At 32.8% G+C, this 20965-nt stretch overlaps 1 protein-coding gene across 1 annotated transcript in view; it reads right to left on the bottom strand.

Annotated features, from left to right (window-relative positions):
- LOC115883376 (myelin transcription factor 1-like protein) overlaps nucleotides 1-18675 on the bottom strand; it is a 361128-nt gene extending 342453 nt beyond the window's left edge. The window contains exon 1 of the mRNA XM_030901741.1: nucleotides 18307-18675. Within this exon, the coding sequence (XP_030757601.1) occupies nucleotides 18307-18675 (369 nt within the window). The remainder of the gene's footprint in view (nucleotides 1-18306) is intronic.
- Nucleotides 18676-20965: the final 2290 nt, after the last annotated feature.

Genomic DNA, 20965 nt, shown 5'->3' with positions numbered 1-20965 from the left:
CATATCTTTCTTTGGAAAGTGGGAAACTAAGTTATCTATGAACTAGGAAATTTAAACTAGCCATTTTATGTTCAACGCTATGATGTGATTCATTAGGAATATATCTGCGTGTGGTCGTATTTTTCCTATAGATATTAAATTCCAGGCAATTATTAATATTTCTAATAACTAATACATCTAGAAATGGTAATCTGTCGTTGTTCTCAATTTCATGCGTAAATTTAATGGAAGGAAAACGATTATTTAACTTAGAAATAAAATTATCTATGGTGTCTGAATGTGTGTCAAAAACAGCAAAAATATCATCCACATACCTAAACCAAACTCTTGGAAAATACTCAAACTGATTCTTAGCCTCCACTTCAAACCTGCTCATGAATAAATTAGCCAAAAATGGAGACAATGGATTACCCATTGCTGTACCTTCCCGCTGTTCAAAAAAGTTGTTATTAAATTGAAAACAATTTTGTTTCATACATAACGATGTAAGCTCAATATATTCAGTCACAGTTTTGTTGTCGAGACCATTTGCGTTCAGTAATTCCTTCAAGTAGCCTAAAGTATGTGGAATTGGAACACTTGGGAACAACGAAGATACATCAAAGGAGACCAAAATTTCACCTTCATGCAATGTTATATCTTTAATTTTGTTAATGAATTCAATATTATTTTTAACTGCGAAAGAAGGTTCATGATCAGGTAAATTTTCGAACTCCCTTGATAACCATTTTGCCAAATTATAAGTCGGAGAACCTACAGCCGATACAATTGGGCGCATAGACTTGTCCGGTTTATGAATTTTTGGCAAAGCATACAATTTTGGTAATGAGGGATTGGATACTTGCAATTTCCTCTTTAAAGAAAGATCAATAAGGGTGTTACATTCTTTTAGAGTTTTTTTAACGTCTGCTACCATCTTAGACAAAGGATTCTTTTTCAAATTTATGTAGGGCCATTATCGATTAAGTTGTTAACCTTATCGTAATAGTCTTTTTTATCTAATATAACAACCTTATTTCCCTTATCAGCTTTTAGGTAGAAACAATCTTTGTTACGCAAACTCTTGACAATATTGTGCTCCTTGTTAGATTTTAATGATTTACTTGAAACGATATTTTTTGATAACTGATTTCTACAAGCCTCTCTTGCAAATACTTTAGAAGCCTCGGGCAAGTGCTGAATAGCAGTTTCAACACCAACGACGATTTCCTCCAAAGCGCTACCAGAGTTGGGCAATGCAAACTTTAAACCTTTGTTTAATAAACTGAGCTCTTGTTTATCAAAAGTCTGCGAAGAAAGATTCTCTACTATGTTTATGTCTCTTTGGAAAACATGTTTGTTTTTAGAGCTTTTTAATTTTTTAAACTTACTATTCAAAATGGACATTTTTTTAACAAATTTTGAATTGATAACCACAAACATATTTCTCTGAAAGAGACACCAACATTCATACTCTACATTAGTTAGCTTATAAGTAAGTTTTTTGTAAAGTCCATAGGCTTCAATTTCAAGCCTACTTCGTTTACTATACAGAAATTTGATTTCTAAATCAAGCCATTTTTGTTTTGCAATTTTCTCTACCTTATCACTAACGTTACTTTTCGGAATATCAACTTTAATAAAACTAGGATAAACTGAATTGGCTTTGCATGATTTAAGAAACCAAATATCTGCACCTAATAACCTAATCTTAGTACTAAACTTACGATAAAGATTCAGTTCCGTTGACCGTGAAGCCATCGAAGATTACAGTTGAGGGTTGGAACCTTTGGTGTTAAACAGCAAAATAAAAACACTAAATCACCACAATACACCAAAACAATTTTACTTTTACACTGGACGCGCGTTTCGCTAACCATGTTAGCATCATCAGCAGATGATTATAAACTAAAGTACAATCTACAAGTTGAGCGTTTATATACTCGCCCAGTGGGCACGAAGTGGGCGTGGCAAAAACTAGCCAACCGAGTCAGAGCCACTGAGCGTAACAGTTAGATTTCCGCCACTAGAGTAGTAGGAACAAAGAACTTGAAGGAATTGGACCGTTGTCTCTGTTCATACTATCTTTACATTTATTAATTCTGATGCTTTCATATGCATCTAATTGCCTGTAATTTGAGACTTGTTTAATTAATTTTAAATTATTAAGATCTATACAATGTTCTTTATCAACAATATGTTCGGCAACGCAAGATTTATCCAGTCTACCATATCTATTTTATCTGAGCTAAATGTTCTTTAAATCTAGTTAATATTGATCTTCTAGTTTGCCCAACATATTTCTGATTTACAATCTTTACAAGAAATTTTCATAAATACCCGACCTTTCCAGTGGAGATGTTTTTTATCCTTTGGATTACCTAATAATTGTTGTAAATTTATTATTAGCACTATACACAAGTTTATAATTGACATTCTTAAAAATTCCTTTTAGACCGCGGGTTAACTCTATCAAACGGTATCGAAAATATTTAGACGTATCTTTTCTCCACTTGAAAAGTCGAATTTTCAGAAATCATTAACCTATACCTACGTTTTCTAATTAATTTATCAACTAGTGAAGGAGAGAATATCCATTACACTCAGCTACATCTCTAATGTAATCTCTTTCTATTTCATATCTTTCGTTGGAAAGTGGGAACCTAAGTAATCTATGAACTAAGAAATTTAAACTAGCCATTTTATGTTCAACACTATGATGTGATTCATTAGAATATATCTGTGTGGTCGTATTTTTCCTATAGATATCAAATTCCAGGCAATTATTAGCATTCCTAATAACTAATACATCTAGAAATGGTAATCTGTCGTTGTTCTCAATTTCATGAGTAAATTTAATGGAAGGAAAACGATTATTTAACTTAGAAATAAAATTATCTATGGTGTCTGAAATGTGTCAAAAACAACAGCAAAATATCATCCACATGACCTAAACCAAACTCTTGGAAAATACTCATCTGCCGATTCTTAGCCTCCACTTTCAAACCTGCTCATGAATAAATCAGTTAAAAATGGAGACAATGGATTACCCATTGCTGTACCTTCCCGCTGTTCAAAAAGTTGTTATTAAATTGAAAAACAATTTGTTTCATACATAACGATGTAAGCTCAATATATTCAGTCACAGTCTTGTTGTCGAGACCATTTGCGTTCAGTAATTCCTTCAGTAGCCAGTATGTGGAATTGGAACACTTGGGAACAACGAAGACATCAAAGGAAACCAAAATTTCACCTTCATGCAATGTTATATCTTTAATTTTGTTAATGAATTCAATATTATTTTTAACTGCGAAAGAAGGTTCCTGATCAGGTAAATTTTCGAACTCCCTTGATAACCATTTTGCCAAGTTATAAGTCGGAGAACCTACAGCCGATACAATTGGGCGCATAGACTTGTCCGGTTTATGAATTTTTGGCAAAGCATACAATTTTGGTAATGAGGGATTGGATACTTGCAATTTCCTCTTTAAAGAAAGATCAATAAGGGTGTTACATGAAAATTTACCTGATCAGGAACCTTCTTTCGCAGTTAAAAATAATATTGAATTCATTAACAAAATTAAAGATATAACATTGCATGAAGGTGAAATTTTGGTTTCCTTTGATGTATCTTCGTTGTTCCCAAGTGTTCCAATTCCACATACTTTAGGCTACTTGAAGGAATTACTGAACGCAAATGGTCTCGACAACAAAACTGTGACTGAATATATTGAGCTTACATCGTTATGTGTATGAAACAAAATTGTTTTCAATTTAATAACAACTTTTTGAACAGCGGGAAGGTACAGCAATGGGTAATCCATTGTCTCCATTTTTGGCTAATTTATTCATGAGCAGGTTTGAAGTGGAGGCTAAGAATCAGGTTGAGTATTTTCCAAGAGTTTGGTTTAGGTATGTGGATGATATTTTGCTGTTTTTGACACACATTCAGACACCATAGATAATTTTATTTCTAAGTTAAATAATCTGTTTTCCTTCCATTAAATTTACGCATGAAATTGAGAACAACGACAGATACCATTTCTAGATGTATTAGTTATTAGAAATGCTAATAATTGCCTGAAATTTGATATCTATAGGAAAAATACGACCACACGCAGATATATTCCTAATGAATCACATCATAGTGTTGAACATAAAATAGCTAGTTTAAATTTCTTAGTTCATAGATTACTTAGTTTCCCACTTTCCAACGAAAGATATGAAATAGAAAGAGATTACATTAGGAATGTAGCTGAGTGTAATGGATATTCTCCTTCACTAGTTGATAAATTAATTAGAAAACGTAGGTATAGGTTAATGATTTCTGAAAATTCGACTTTTCAAGTGGAGAAAGATACGTCTAAATATTTTTCGATACCGTTTGATAGAGAGTTAACCCGCGGTCTAAAAGGAATTTTTAAGAATGTCAATTATAAACTTGTGTATAGTGCTAATAATAAATTACAACAATTATTAGGTAATCCAAAGGATAAAACATTCCACTGGAAAGGTCGGGTATTTATGAAATTTCTTGTAAAGATTGTAATCAGAAATATGTTAGCAAACTAGAAGATCAATATTAACTAGATTTAAAGAACATTTAGCTCAGATAAGATATGGTAGACCGGATAAATCTTGCGTTGCCGAACATATTGTTGATAAAGAACATTGTATAGATCTTAATAATTTAAAATTAATTAAACAAGTCTCAAATTACAGGCAATTAGATGCATATGAAAGCATCAGAATTAATAAATGTAAAGATAGTATGAACAGAGACAACGGTCCAATTCCTTCAAGTTCTTTTGTTCCTACTACTCTAGTGGCGGAAATCTAACTGTTACGCTCAGTTGGCTCTGACTCGGTTGGCTAGTTTTTTGCCACGCCTGCTCGGTGCCCACTGGGCGAGTATATAAACGCTCAACTTGTAGATTGTACTTTAGTTTATAATCATCTGCTGATGATGCTAACATGGTTAGCGAAACGCGCGTCCAGTGTAAAAGTAAAAGTGTTTTGGTGTATTGTGGTGATTTAGTGTTTTTATTTTGCTGTTTAACACCAAAGGTTCCAACCCTCAACTGTAATTAACAAGATTACTTTAAATCATTATAAATAATGAACAAAACATCAACAACAAAGTAAAATAAAAACACTAAATCACCACAATATACCAAAACACTTTTACTTTTACACTGGATGCACGTTTCGCTAACCATGTTAGCATCATCAGCAGATGATTATAAACTGTAAACAAAAATAGACCACATAACAAAGTAAACAAAAATAGACCACATAAATTGTTAATTAGGTTCAAAATTTCTTCTCTCCTTAAATAACCTTTAAGGGGCGTTAACATTATTGGACAGTGTGTATTTTTGGGTATTCCATAAAATTTGTAGGCTGCTGAGAAAACAAAAAATATGCAGATTACACAAATAAATTGAAAATAATATATTTTTATTAAAACATTATATTTTATGTCACTTTTTCAAACATATCCTTCAAATCTACACATAATTTGTTTTTATTTTTAAAGAATCATATTTTCAAAAATCTATGAGCATGATGCACCATGAGCAACATTTAAAAACTAAAATTCGCATAAAATTTATGTATTCTATTTCATTAATTATAACTTTTGTACAAAGATACTGTCTAATGTCTATTTTTATTTGCCTGACCTGATTACAAAATTAATGATTTCCAGGCTTTCCACCTCTGTTAACTTTTGGTCAGCCACTTTAGCCCTTGAGTCCTAAATTATTCAATTATTACACGAGGTCGTATAACGATTATGGACAGTACACTTAAGAAACCTATTAATTCAGTCAATTATTTATTTCCAATAAATATTTTATTTCAAGGGACGTAAGGACTTCTTAAAGGTAACTACTTCCTAAAGATAGCAATTTTGGTATTTTATTTTTATTTAGCTTACAGAGATACTTTTATTCAAATCTTATTTCAATTATTTTTATTTATTTAACATCTCCGATGTTCATACAAAATAATAATTTATCTTTAGTTATTTTGTGTTAGTTATACTGTTACTTCAAAAAATGTTCAATAGATAATTTATTTTAACATTACTACCAATCAGTAACCCTAAAATCCTTTAATACAGTATTGCCAGCTCCTTCAGTCATCGTTGATCGCTCTAAATTTTATTGTGAAATGTTTATTAAAATTTGAGCTGCTATTGCTCATTTAAATGAAGCTTATTTATATGCTATATCCCTTTCATATTATTCCCGAGTTAATCACTGTCCTAGACAAATAGTAGCAAGCAAAATACATTAAAGCTTGTATATTATGAAGTTTGTTTAGTTTGGTAACCCAAGGGTCAGTGGCGTAGGGGGGACTAGGAAAATATTGTGGTAGAACTTGATTTAGATGGAGATTATGTTTGGAAAGATGATTGCTAAAAAGATTCTTTTGCCACTTAGAGACAAGTCGAATGAAGTAAAATAACAAAATAAAACATTAAATCACCACAATACACCAAAACACTTTTACTTTCACACTGGACGCGCGTTTTGCTGACTATGTTAGCATCATCAGCAGATAACTAAAACTATAAGAAGCTTCACTAAAAGAAGCAAAAGAGAACAACAGAGAGACGCGATATCTCCCAAGCTGTTTACAGCAACACTAGAAGAAATTTTCCGTCGGCTTAACTAGACCTATCTAAGATTTGCTGCTGACGTAGTCCTAATTGCCAATATTTCGGAAGAACTACAAGTTAAAACAAAAAAATTTTTCAGAAATTTGCCGAAAATGCAAACTTATCCTACATCAGAGAGAATTGATATGATTCTATTAGTTGGTGATATGATTCTATTAGTTGAAAGAGTTTATCTAGTCTGTTTTTATGGGGATATGTTAAAGACAGTGTTTACAAAACTCGGCCAATTATTGTCAACAACATGAGAAAAATTATTGTACCTGCTTTTAGAGGTAGAACTCCACATACGCCTTTTAAAATCATTTTATGTAGTTTACAGGAAAGGAAGCATTTTGAGCATTTGATTTCACATAGCTAATTTTTGTCACATAATTATAAGTTTATATCTAGTTTTAATTCTGTAATAATTAAAATATCTTTTAAACGTGTATCTTTTTATTACCCTTGAGTATTTTACTCTACAATCTTTAATTTTTGCTAAATTAACAAAAGGTATCACACAGCCACCTAGATTTTTTCAAGTAATAAATATCTACACAGGCAAAATCATAAAAATTAAAATATCTAGGAAAATCTTTGTCTGAGGGGTAGGCAACCGTAATAATATTTTGAAGATACATAAATTCCCCAATTAACACCGGAAAAATATACTGGGTGTTCCATTTAAAATAACGGAGTAACTTGCTTTTAAAAATGACTAATGTTCCATACTAATTTTGTCTCACCCTGTATAACTTTTCGGGTCAAATTTCAATTTGGTTTAACACACAATGTTTACTGTAATTAAAAATTAATCTATACAAGATCAACTAACATTTAGGTAGTTATTATCGAAATTTAAAATTTACTCTTCATTTTCACAACATGTAAAATATGTTAAAGTCCTTAGATTTTAGGTATATGCTTCTTTAATAAAACTCACCTTATTTCTTTCCTAGAATCCGAAAATCAATTAATATATAGGGTGTTTTATTAGAAAAAACACAACTTCGATGTGTAACTTTTCTTGAAGACACCTTGTAGAATTTAATATATTTTTATAAATTTATTTCAGTTAACCTACATATTCTACCAAAATTTTATTTCGATATAAACTACTGTTCTCCTTAGAGCTTCCGCGGCATATGAGAGACGAAACCCGGATATAAAAACATTTAAATTTTATATTGCTTGAAATCGTTTGGCATTTTACAAAATGATAATTTTACACTTTCCCCGTAACATATCCATGGATTTAGGATTCATACAGCTTTAAACTCACAAAATATATATATATATGTTATATATATATATATATATATATATATATATATGTATATATATATATATATATATATATATATATATATATATATATCATATATATATATATATAGCAGTATATATATATATATATATATATATATATATATATATATATATATATATATATATATATATATATATATATATATATATATATATATATATATATATATATATATATATATATATATATAAAATAAGAATAGCGTACTCAGGTCATACAAATTAAAACTAGTGTAAATTTAATTAAACCCTTCAGGAATTGACCCGTGTTTCGCCTATGGCTGGCAGGTGGAGCGGCACTGCGGACCGTGGATGTCTGCCTCAGTAACCAAATACACGGTCTCTTTCTCTGGTAGAAATCCCGACCTCTGTTTTGGTTTTCGTCCAATTAAAGGCAAACACAGAGGGAGCTTGCCGGAATTAACGTGGAAACTTACAAATGCCCCGCGTCTGCCTCTCGGTCTCCCAGAAAATTATTATCGTTTTGTCGTGCTGTTGTCTTAGGCTGGTCTAAAATTAGTTTGTTTACACTTTTTTGAAGAATAAAATAATCTCTCTACTATACATTTACTGAGGCATTCATAATTTGTTTGAATCTGATGAACCTTTCCTCTCAAACCTGTTGCGAAATTGACCATTTTTTAAATCGAACAGACTGTATACAGGGTGTCATTGAAATGGTGTAAAAAAAATCAGGGAGTGATAGTACTCCTAAAAATAGTAAAAAAAAGTTCCTATAAGTATAGGGCGGAAAATGCATATTAAGGAAGTTAGGGGCACTGAAAGGGTGAATTTAAAAAACGGTTGTTTTGAAATTGTAAGCTTAAAAAACGAGATAAAATTTCGAAAAAAAAACACTCTGCCATAAATTTTGACCCTAAATCAAATGGTGATACTGAAAAATTATTTGGAAAAGCGGAAAGGGTAGTTTTTGCAAGGGTAGGGGGTTGTTTTGTGAATAACTTTTTTGAGGTTATTTTTCTTTCAACGTGGGTACATTTTTTGAAAACTACATACTTTTTCCTACAAAAAAGGTACTCTTGTTGCACATCGCCCAGAGTGATGGTTTTCGAGAAAAAACGAGAAATCGCAGAGAGTTTGCTCTGATGGGTTGCTAACTCAACATAAACCATAGATAAAAGAAAATAATCTACTATTAAGATAGATATGAAACTTAATAGTAAAATTTTGGGTCAAAGCGCCCCTCCGTGTTTTTAGTGAAGACTATGTTTAACCCAGCGCCTTCGCCTTTTCTGCTGTAAATGTTTTTTATGTTTATATTTGAATTCAAAGGATTTATTTTTAAAGTTCCACTGATATATTGGAAACACTGATATATTAGTATATCAGAGTAACTTTAATAAAACATAAGAATATATATATTTTACAATTTATTTTTTTATTTATTTTACAGAGTTTTATGTAAATGATCGTAAGTCGACTGGCTGTCTAATGAATAGACCGATATTTATAGATTTTAAAGCGAACGAAAAAAAATCAAACAACGAATACATACCATATATTTTTCTTTTATCTAAGATACATACCTTATCGTATTTTGGAAACACGTACATTTTTGCAGTGTTGTTAGTTTCTTTGCAAGATGCAACACAACAAGAAAACACCATTTTTACAGTAAATAAATAATAAAACTATTTCTGACTATCATATTTAAAATTAGATTGATATATTAATAATTATAATTACACTGATATATTAGTATATCAGAGTAACTTTAATAAAACATAAGAATATATATATTTTACAGTTTATTAAATATAAATTTTGACTACAAGGTAGGAAGTAAATCACAATATTTGATAAAACTTATAAGAATATCATTTTTACAGTTAATAAATAATAAAACTACTTCTGACTATGATATTTAAAATTTAGATAGATAGAAAATTAACAAACAAACGAGTATTTGCAAACGCAGGCCCAAATTCAATAAAAATCAAAATTTTTCCTGCGAAAATCAGGCTTTTTTCACTGAAAAGGTATTTTTTGATTTATCAGCAGTCATTGTCAAGTTGACAATATACAGGGTGTTTTTGAATTAGTCTCAAAAATTATGGTGTGATTCCTCTTGTGTTTTTAAAACAATTTTTATATAACCATTGGGTCTAAAGTACTTCCTTTCTGATCTACAGTGTGTTAAAAATTTAAAAAAATCGATTTTTTTTGCTTAACATAAATGGTACACCACTGCTTTTTTAAAGAAAATATATTTTTTTCTTGACTGGCCATCCCTTTTCAACAAAATTGATCTTTTGAGTTTTTCTTGTTCATCAAACGGTTGTCGAGAAAAAAATAAATATACTTATTAAGAGCCCGCCTTAATTCGTTTTCTAACGATTTTTTATTTTTTAAATTAATTAGGAAACACCCTGTATATGCATATCACAGGCAACCAAATAAACTAGTAACCTCTAAAATATATTTTTCCTACCACTAGCAACATACCGTGTTTTTAGTGTGTACTAAATTATTTTATCAAAATTTCACCATATAAGTTTCCAGGCAATGACATAAACTTATGAAAGTTATGGCGGTTCAAAAGTAACCAAGTAGTTATTAAATAATTAATTGGAAAATCAAAATTTCATGATTTTTAAAACATCCTATTGCTTTAAAAATTAAATAAACCAATTACCAAAATTCCTTATTAAAATAATGCATTCCTTAATTCATTCATAGTAAATGTTTAAAGTGACCACCACTCATTTCAATGCAGACATCTGCTCTTCGTTTCCAACATCTGCGTACCCTGTGCGGTGTTTGTCCGAATTTGATTGGAACAGTCAATAATGCGTTGCCGTAGTTGCTCTTCAGTATTAATCGGCACTGAGTAAACCAAAGCTTTCAAAGTGGCCCCAGAAGTAGAAATCTAGTGGATTATTCACAAAGTTATTCAAGAAATATTCCCCTACCCTTGCAAAAACTACCCTTTCCGCTTTTTCAAATAATTTTTCAGTATTACCATTTGACTTAGGGTCAAAATTTATGGCAAAGCATTTTTTTCGAAATTTTATCTCGTTTGTTAAGCCTACAATTTCAAAACAACCGTTTTTTAAATTCACCCTTTCAGTGCCCCTAACTCCTTTAATATGCATTTTCCGCCCTATACTTATAGGAACTTTTTTTTACTATTTTTAGGAGTACTATCACCCCCTGATTTTTTTTACATCATTTCAGTGACACCCTGTATTATTGCATTTTTGGCTACCTTTCAGATAACTTTACATAATCCTAAGATATGAGTAAATATATTTCGATAGTTTCAAAGATATTAATAAGTAAATAAAAAATATATTTTTTAAGCGAGTGTTACAAAAAATGAAGTTTTACGGATCTATTAATGTCCCTAAAGTGTATCTTTTTTGGGTGCCGTACCGCCGGCACATGAACGCATTAAACAAGTTGCAACAGAGACACATTAGACAACTCTTAATTTAGACAACACTTAAGAATCTGGTGGTTCCATCATGTCTCAAACGTATCGGTTCTTGAAAAAGCTAACTGCGTGAGTATTGGGGTCATGGTTCCAAAATTCCGCGTAAGATGGGCTGGTCACGTATGCAGAATGCAAGAAAACCGCATACCGAAATCTCTGCTTTACGGTGAGCTTGTAGACGGTAAGAGGAGGCCGGATGGACAACTCAAGAGGTACAAGGCTATTTTCCAAGAAAACTTGAAGGGGATTCACATGCAGAATGATTGGGAAGAAGCAGCTAACAATAGGACTCAATGAGAAGAATCGTAAACTCAGTTAACAGCGACAACCAAAAAGGAAAGAGGCAACAAAGCAATGAGATTTTTGAATTTCCAGAGTGCCGTAGGCAGATAACATCACGTATCGGGCTTTTCAGTCACAGAAAAGCTCATGAAAGAAATCGCCTTGCATGACCATTTTCTGATGCGTGTCAAATACTCGTCAGCGACTAATGGCAGTATGTATGTATATGTCTTTTTTGGTCTGGTCCAAACCAAAAAGGAAAGAGGCAACAAAGCAATGAGATTTTTGAATGTCCAGAGTGCCGTAGGCAGATAACATCACGTGTCGGACTTTTCAGTCACAGAAAAGCTCATGAAAGAAAACGCGTTGCATGACCATTTTCTGATGCGTGTCAAATACTCGTCAGCGAGTAATGGCAGTATGTATGTATATGTCTTTTTTGGTCGCTTTTTTACTTTACGGCCGCTTTTGCAAACAAAGTCATTATAAGGGCAGCCTACTAGATACATTTAATTTACTTATTTGAGTTATTTCCACGTCCGATATTAAGATTGTCAAATTATAAAGGCGGCCTACTAGACACTCCTAATTTGCGTGTTTGGATTATTTATTTTTCATTTGGTTAATAAACATTTGGATCTAATCTTTCAGTTTCGTCTTTATTTAGAGAGAAAATTTTTAAAAAAAATTACCTACTTCAAAAGACACTCGCTTAAAACTTTTTTGTGCACCTAGGCCGTATGATCTTTTTTGTCCTCGCCTGAGGGTGCTCCGTTAAGAAAAAATTATCCCGATCCACTCACACTTTTTTGAGCCACCCTATAAAAGTTAAAATATTTTCGTGGGGGATAAATATTTTCGGGGGATGTATTCATCCCAGTAGATTCTTTAGGTCTTGACTTGAAAACAAAATTTCCAAGTTTTTTATTTAAAAAATACAGATGCCCGACGCACTATTGTCGGACGCTGTATAAAGAAATGTTAAAATTGTAGATTAAAATGCCTTTTCACAATCTCGCTGTATCTGATCATCAATTCTCCGCACGTTCGATTTCTAATTCGCAATTCTTGGCCGACGGTTTCAGCCTAGGATAAAAAGGTGGGAGTGTCCACACACATTCAGAGAACCTTCAGCGTCTTGTCACACAATACGCCGACAATTACGGGGCCCCATTAAGACCGTCGGTGGCAGGTCGCTACTTTGCCAAGGCCCCTACTTTTCCTCAACTATCAATCGTCGTCGACACGTAATTTTAACTTCCTCCGGCTCGTTCTATTGGATTCATTAGGACTTCTTGCTTGAATAGACGACTGGAATTTGGTGCAAATCGACGGAAGATTCGCTATTGAAAAGTGTTTTAAAGCGAACGGTTTTCGGAGAATCTTAGATTAAATGGACGAATCGTTTAGGTAGAAGAAAGGAATATTAATATTTTGGAGATGGCATAAAATATATTGTCTTTAAACTATACAAGAAGTTTATTTAGAGCACTATTAGAGCTCTTAGTATTATTATTTACCGCTCCTAGTATTTTAACCCATATTATTGTTGAAAAAAAATCATTAAGTTGTTAAAGAACTGGGATTCTGAGTACAATAGTTCTCATAATTGTATGTTCCATTGACCAGATCACTTCTTATACAGTCCATGATATTTAAATCTTTATTTTTGTAAAAAAATATTTGAAAAACAGTTTGTGCGCAGATTTGAACTGAAACTTCTTACTAACAGCTATTAAATTGAAGGATTTGAAGGACATATTTTAAAAAGTGTCATGATATAATGCTGTTTTAATATAAATATTGTTTTTAATTTATTTCTGTAATCTGTACATTTTCTGTTTTATCAATAACCTGTAAATTTTGTGGAATACCAGCCAAAATACACACTTTTATGCAAATGTCTAATAATTTTAACGCTTAAATTTAAGAAGAGAAAAAAATTTGAACGTACCCAAGTAACAAAATTCCGACTTCCGACTAGTTTTGACTACGCGCAACGTTGATATTGGTACTTTTCCCTGCCCTATGCATACCCAAACCTCAAATTACGTAGCCAAAACGTCGCTACGACGTTGCACTTAAACAGTTGTATATTTTGACCCTTAACAACGTTGGTGAACGTTGTAGGGTACAACGTTGTTAGAAGTTGGGTTTTATACCGTTGTCATTACGTCGCCAGAAGGCACGTTTATTTTATTACAGAATAACAAACGTAGTACAACGTTGTGCAACGTACTTTTAAATTACGAGTACATGCTAACTACAACGTAATACAACGTTTCATTAAACGACCCAAAGCAACTTTAAAATTATAACCAATTACTACGTTGGATTACGGCGACAAGCGCGACGATATCGATTTTTGTTGTAGAAGCGGAACTATCTACACCTAACCCCAAAAAATTACTATAAAAACTCTACAACTTTTTATAGAAAAAGGACAAACTATTTAAAAGAAAGTCAGCGAGCAAGTCAATGTCCGAAAAATGAAGTGGAAATAACGAGTTTGGGTTCGTCATCCACATCCTCGCAATCATGTATCGAAGGAACGTCCACCTCAATTTTGAAAAATAATAGTGCTACTAGTGGTAGCTTATCATCAATGAATACTATAGAAATAAATAACAGTACACCTGAAGCCCATACAACAAAGGAATACTAGTGGTAAAATCAACAATAGTGGTAAAATCAACAATACTTCCTGTACGGCTTTTTTTAACTATAAATAAATAGAAATACTGATCTAATGTCAGCGATATTATTAACGAGTATGTGACCACCACCACCAAAAGACGACCCAGCTTTCTTTTTTATTTTATTGTTCCTAGGTAAAAACGAGCACGAATTTTCTTATTTACCTCCTAGATGTCGGTACGGTTCAAAGGTCCTATTTCGTCAAGGCAGGTGTCAATTGAACCAAAGGTTAACATAGGTGACCCAAAGGTCGGTTACAGCTTCTTATGCATTATATTGGTATTTTAAAGGTTGCCTTAGGCAACTCCGCCATTTTAATACGATTTATCTTTTCGTGTGTTATAGACGAATCGAATAAAATATCAAAAACCACAAAATACTGTGAATTTCGTTAAAAAACTGTATCTGTTAAGGTTGTAAGCTAATTTTCCTGATAGATTTCATATATTTGTCTCAAAATTTAAAAAAAAGTTAGGTTAACCAAGTAAACTATAATTTTAAAATTAAAACTACGAAATAAAAAAGGGGTTTTGCCATATTTCGAAGTATCATGGTCACTTTCAACTGTAAACTAATCTTCGTTGATGACAATTTTGATTACCGATATCTCAAAACTTTACAGATTTGTCGAAGTTAAATTCACCTAGTTATTTCTTAATGGAGCATAATATATTCCATTTCTAATTAAGCCGTCACCATTTGCATTGTTTTGGTTTCCCCATGGTTGAATATAGTAATATTTGACGACGAATATTTTTAACTCTAACCTCAAAATATCGCGAATCGGCATGAAAAACAACTTTTAGCACACGACGTACTACGTCGCTTCAAGCAACGTCGACGGCGACGTTGTAGCGACCCGTGGGTCGCTTAGACGTCACTTCGACGTTGTCCGGCAACGTTGGGTTGCTCCTGGATATACAACTATAGGATATTGGTACACAGGTACATATCAAGTTTATTATAGTGATTTTCTTAGCCGCAGATCGTTACCGATATCGAGTTAAATTGTTTTACAAAGGGGTAGATCTACCTCGAACGGGTAACTCTGGCAACACTGCCGTTACCACGTTTTCTGACGCTAGAAAAAAGTTTTACTTCAACGTTTAAGAGACTTTTAAAGTACCTTTAGATGATGCAAACATAGTTAAGCAATTTTACCTGGAAATATAACGAAATGTTTAAATTAAGCTTTTTCACAACCTCGCTGTATCTGATTCTCAATTCTTCTCTTGCGATTCTCACTCTTTTCACAAAATAAATAAAAAATGTTTTTTGTAGTATCTTAAAAATAGTGTGTATTTTCTCTGTAACATCAAAGACTTTGATTCAAAATAAGGAAATAAGCGAAATAGATTTTATAAATCTCTAGTTACTTAATAAAAACAAAGTTTCTTCTTATTTATTGTAAATTCTTCTATCCACTCTCTCATTTATTCTTCTTTATTTGCTTGAATTGCCAGCTAGCTTCACGAAGTAGCGGATTCCGGCGCTGTTTTATGACATTATTACCTGTGATTGTTATGTTGGAGAAGATTTATGATGCCGAGGGGAAGATCGGATACCCGTAAGTCTTTTTATTTTATTTGCAGTCTACTTTATGCCGATACTTATCGGGGATAAGGACATGTAAATAAAAAAGGGAGCGACTGGAAGTCGTTTAGCGCTATCAAACGGTAAATCCAAGAAAAGAACATTTTCTTTCAATTGTGCAGTGTAATTTAATGATATTTTTAGTGTTATTATTCATTACAGATGTAGAAATTGTGTGTAACAATATACCGAGTGTTTCTCAAAAGTGGCTCACCCCTATAACTTTCTTATTTTTTCAGATAAAAAAACAAGATTTGGTTTGTTAGTATACGACATAAGTTAGGATTGATTGACGTATTCAATGGTTCTCGGTCACTTCCTGTTTCACTGGAAATGACTACAACTTTCCTTCCTTTCCAAATGACTTGACTCTTCTATGTCCACGAAATATTGGGACATCCTGTATTTTTAAAATATCCTTTGTCAGATATTTTTCCATAATTATCAACACCGTCCTGTTCTATTTAACAAGTAACTCAAACAAAAACCCTCTCGAACCTTAAACGTTTCTCAATCCACTCCGGTTAAATAACCTATAAAATAACATTTTAACGGTTGATTTGCCCCGAGCTCATTTCAGGCCCGTTTTTTCGCAGCTCTTAAGTCTTTTCCATTTCCCCCCGGCGTGACGTAGGCAGAAAAAAGCTAATTTTTTGCGGGAAATCGAGGCAGTAGGGCTCCGCTGGTGCGCCCACTTCCACGACCGATTTCATTAATAACGGTCGTCGTGGCATCTGGGCCCTTTTACACCCCTCTCCCCCAGTTCGAGGGTTTTTAAGAAGAGTACGGTGCGTGTAAATTGACAGGCGGTAGTCAAAATTGTGGGTTTTGAGTTAATTGGTAATGTATTGTAATTATTAAAGTAATTAAAAAAAATTATTAAAAAAAAAGAATCGTGTATCAGAATCAAGAAAATTATGAAAATATAAATGTATAGACAAAATTATTTTTCTAAAGAAGTTTATATAATTTTTATATATTAATAACTTAATATAGGCCAGTTTAAGACAACCAATTGACATAAAATATTATTGCACGACATACACTGTGCCAAATAATGTCTGCCTCCTATAAGTATGTTTGTTAAACTTTTGCGTTAGATTTTGCTTTGAAATAGATTACTGACAAATAAAATTTAATCTATTTTCTAAGGTATTTTCCTTATTTTGGTCGAATTTTGAAAGAAGTATTTGGAAAAGTTTTTTATTTTTTATTTTTACGCAAGTGTACACATTTTCAACCATCTAGGAATATCATTTGTCATTTTTAACCGCAGATAGCAGCCAATTATTTTACCAGAAGCAAAAATATGAGTATGGCCGCAAAAAAAAGCGTCAAAGCCGGACAGAAAGCACAATCGATAATAATTTTGACGAGGTCATTTTCTAGTCGGTAAATAACATAAAATATAAAATACAAGGTGGTCTGAACTGTATTCCGGTAACTTTGGCAGCAAATTCTGCAAATAAAAATCAGTAAAAAAGTTCGTATAAATGTATGTCCTAAAATGCTTAGTTTCGGAGATACAGGGTGTAGAAGATTCATTTTTATTTCGATTTTTTTTAAATAATTTCTGAAGTAACGTCAATATTTGGATGAAAATTGGCGTCTGGAAGTTTTTTGATATGAAAAATTTGATTTTGATGTCATTATGACTCCTACTTGTAGAGGACGCCACTTACATATTTTTTAAATAGTTTGAAGGGTAATAACTTTTTGTCCGTACCTGCATAAAACTACTGAATAAAAAAATTTATATTTACGACGTTTTTTACGTAAAAAAGGTCTCTTGGTAAAAATAGCTACGAGTAATGGTTCTCCAGATATTTTGAATCAAAATTATCAATACCCGTCATCATTGACATAATATATATATATATATATATATATATATATATATATATATATATATATATATATATATATATAGGATCCTATAGGATCCTATCTCCTACGCGGAGCAAAGGGCTTCAGTGAAAGCTCTCCATCGGGTTCTGTTTTTGGCAGTTGTTTTTGTTTCCTTCCATGTTGACCCTACTTGTTGAAGCTCATCCAGTATGGAACGTCTCCATGTTTGAGCAGGTCGTCCTTGCTTTCTTTTTCCTTGGGGATTCCACTCCAACGCTGATCTCACTATATTACTATCAGGTTTCCGCAAAGTGTGACCTATCCAACCTCATTTTCTTTTGCGGATTTCAATGCCTACTTCTTGTTGGTTTGTAAGATGAAGCAGGTCGGTGTTACGTATAGTGTCTAGCCAAAAGATTTTAAGTATTTTCCGCAAGCAGCGATTGATAAATACCTGTGGACGGTTGATGGATATTTTTGTCACTCTCCATGTCTCGCAGCCATATAATAAAACTGGTATGACATTGGAACTGAATATTCTTAATTTTGTTTGTATGGAGAGTTGACGGGAGGTCCAAACTGATTTTAGTTGGCCAAAGGCTCGCTGCGCCTTCCTGATGACAATATCCGCGCCTGCGCCACCATTTGCTGTTACAATACTTCCCAGGTAAGTAAACTCTGTTACATTCTCGACATGTTTGATTCCTACATTGAATGGAGTGTTATTGTGTGTGTTAATGCGCATTGACTTTGTTTTGTCAATGTTTATGCATAATCCTACTTTGTCTGCCTCTGTTTTTAGACGTCTGAGCATTATTTCCATGTCTTTGAAGGATTGCGTTGTGAGACAGATATCATCAGCATAATCAAGATCCGTCAGATGCGATGTCAGAGTCCATTGTACTCCCCTAATGTTTGCTGTGGCTTTAGTCAAAACGCTGTCGAGCACGATATTAAATAAAAGCGGCGATGATATTATTAAACTCCCTAAAAAAGGAGATACCACTAACTGTGACAACTGGAGAGGTATTGTTTTGTTAAACACCATTCACAAGATAATATCCTCTATAGTTCATTTCAAGGTTAAACTCCTATATAGAGCCTACTCTGAGAGAGAACCAAGCTGGTTTCCGACCGAACCACTCGTGCATTGACCATATTAACACATTGCGCATTATCATAGAGCTGTCAATAGAACTTAGGTCACCTTTATTCTTATTATTCATAGATTTCGTCAAAGCTTTTGACAGTATCCCCCATGCGATGGTATGGAAAACTCTAAAAGAAAAAGGTGTTCCGGAAAAACTAATTAATATAATCAAGGAACTCTACAGAAACACAGAATGCAATGTGCTGCACAACGGTAGAACCAGCGACAGTTTTAACTAACTTAGGGACAGGAGTAAAGCAGGGTTGCACATCATTGACATGAAACATGTTGCTTAATAGCTATTAGACTGATCTCATAAATTTGACATGATTTTGTGTCAACAGAAACTGTTTTATCATCAATTTTTCGAAGAAAAATTTAAGATTAATTTAAAAAATAAAAAGTTTTCAAATTTATGATTTCAGTTAAATAACTATCTACTCAACATGTTTATTTTTTGTCAATAATGACATGTATTGGCTGCTTTCAGTCTAAATATCTTGAGGAGGGTTGCTCGTAGAGATTTTTAGTTCGCCCCTGTATTATATTATTTAAGTTAGTTCCAAAATTTTAAAACATCGTTAAAGGAAATTATATAAAATATTTCATGTAGTAGAAAACATAAATTCTATTAGTCTTAATAGAATTTCGCTTTCCTAGAGGCAGATCCCTAGGAAATATTTTTCTTCCACAAATACCGCTGATTAAATCTCCATAATCTTAGAGCGAAAACTTGGCAAGGAGCACCGAGCCACTGGCCACAAAAGCCTTCCCGAGCCCATTAAAGATACATGAAACGTATGTATGCGGCTCCGGTCCAGAGGACTTGCATACGGTCCGGCCTTTCATCTTGATTTAGTAATGGCGTGACCCCACCGCCGGCGATATGAATACGCATAAATCTCAAGAAGTTTGCTTTTCATTCGAAGAGACTTGAGAAGGGGTGAGTGGTAAAGAGACGAAACTTCGGGAAAGAGATTGTGGAATGTTAGGAAACGAATAGAGGTTCTTAATCAGGTAAAAGACATGTATGTAAGGAAGACATACAGGATCGCTTTTATGTATGGAAACGGTCGATTATTAGGGAAAATATAGGAGGTACCGCAAAAAGTTAGATACAAAAGTTATAGGCTTTTTAAATATCTATCAGCGAGTAATAAATTTAAGTACACAGGGTCGTTCATAAAGTCGTGGCACATCAAAGTTTAATTTTTTTAAATGGAACCCTGTGTTTATTATTACATATTTCAATTCTTCCTTCAATTCTAAGCAAAAAACGAAATACACACAATGTGCCTCAAAGCAACCGTTTCCGAGTTATTGACTTTTGAAAACATGAAAACACTTAAACAATAATTGGATTTAATTAACTTCGATGTGTTTCGGTTTGATTTAATGATACCATTCTGTCGAAACTGTGATACTGTTGTAATGGGTTTTCAAATTCCTATTAGCTACTAGTAAATTTAACTATACAGGGTCGGTCATAAAGTTGTGTCACATCAAACTTTATTTTTTTTAATGAAACCCCCTTGTATATGATTGCATATTTTAATTCTCGTTTCAATTTTAAACAATAATCGTACCACCCATTTAATTGGTAATCGGCACCCATTTAAAATAAGAAAGTTGCCGCCACATTGAAAATATTTTTGATCGATAGGTCTCTCATGATCCACTTTCTTATTTCTCTAATGATATTGTAAACTTACACAGTTTCTTTTTTCGCCCGTAGTTTTAGAAGAGCTTTGCAGTACAATTAATACCATCAAAAATAAATCCTCTTCTGGGACCGACGGGCTGACTTTAAAAATGTTTTCGAATCTGCGAGAAAGAACTCTGAATCACCTAACAACTTTAATAAACATGTCGTTCCAAAATGGTATTTTTCCAAAATGGCTTAAGACGGCAATAATCATTCCTCTGCATAAAGGAGGAGACAAAGATGAAGCTTCTAACTATC

Source organism: Sitophilus oryzae, unplaced genomic scaffold (assembly GCF_002938485.1).
Source record: "Sitophilus oryzae breed Bouriz unplaced genomic scaffold, Soryzae_2.0 scaffold_1870_pilon_pilon, whole genome shotgun sequence".
Lineage (NCBI taxonomy): Eukaryota > Metazoa > Arthropoda > Insecta > Coleoptera > Curculionidae > Sitophilus > Sitophilus oryzae.
Note: the sequence above shows the minus strand (reverse complement) of the source record. Positions and strands in the feature narration are given on the sequence as shown.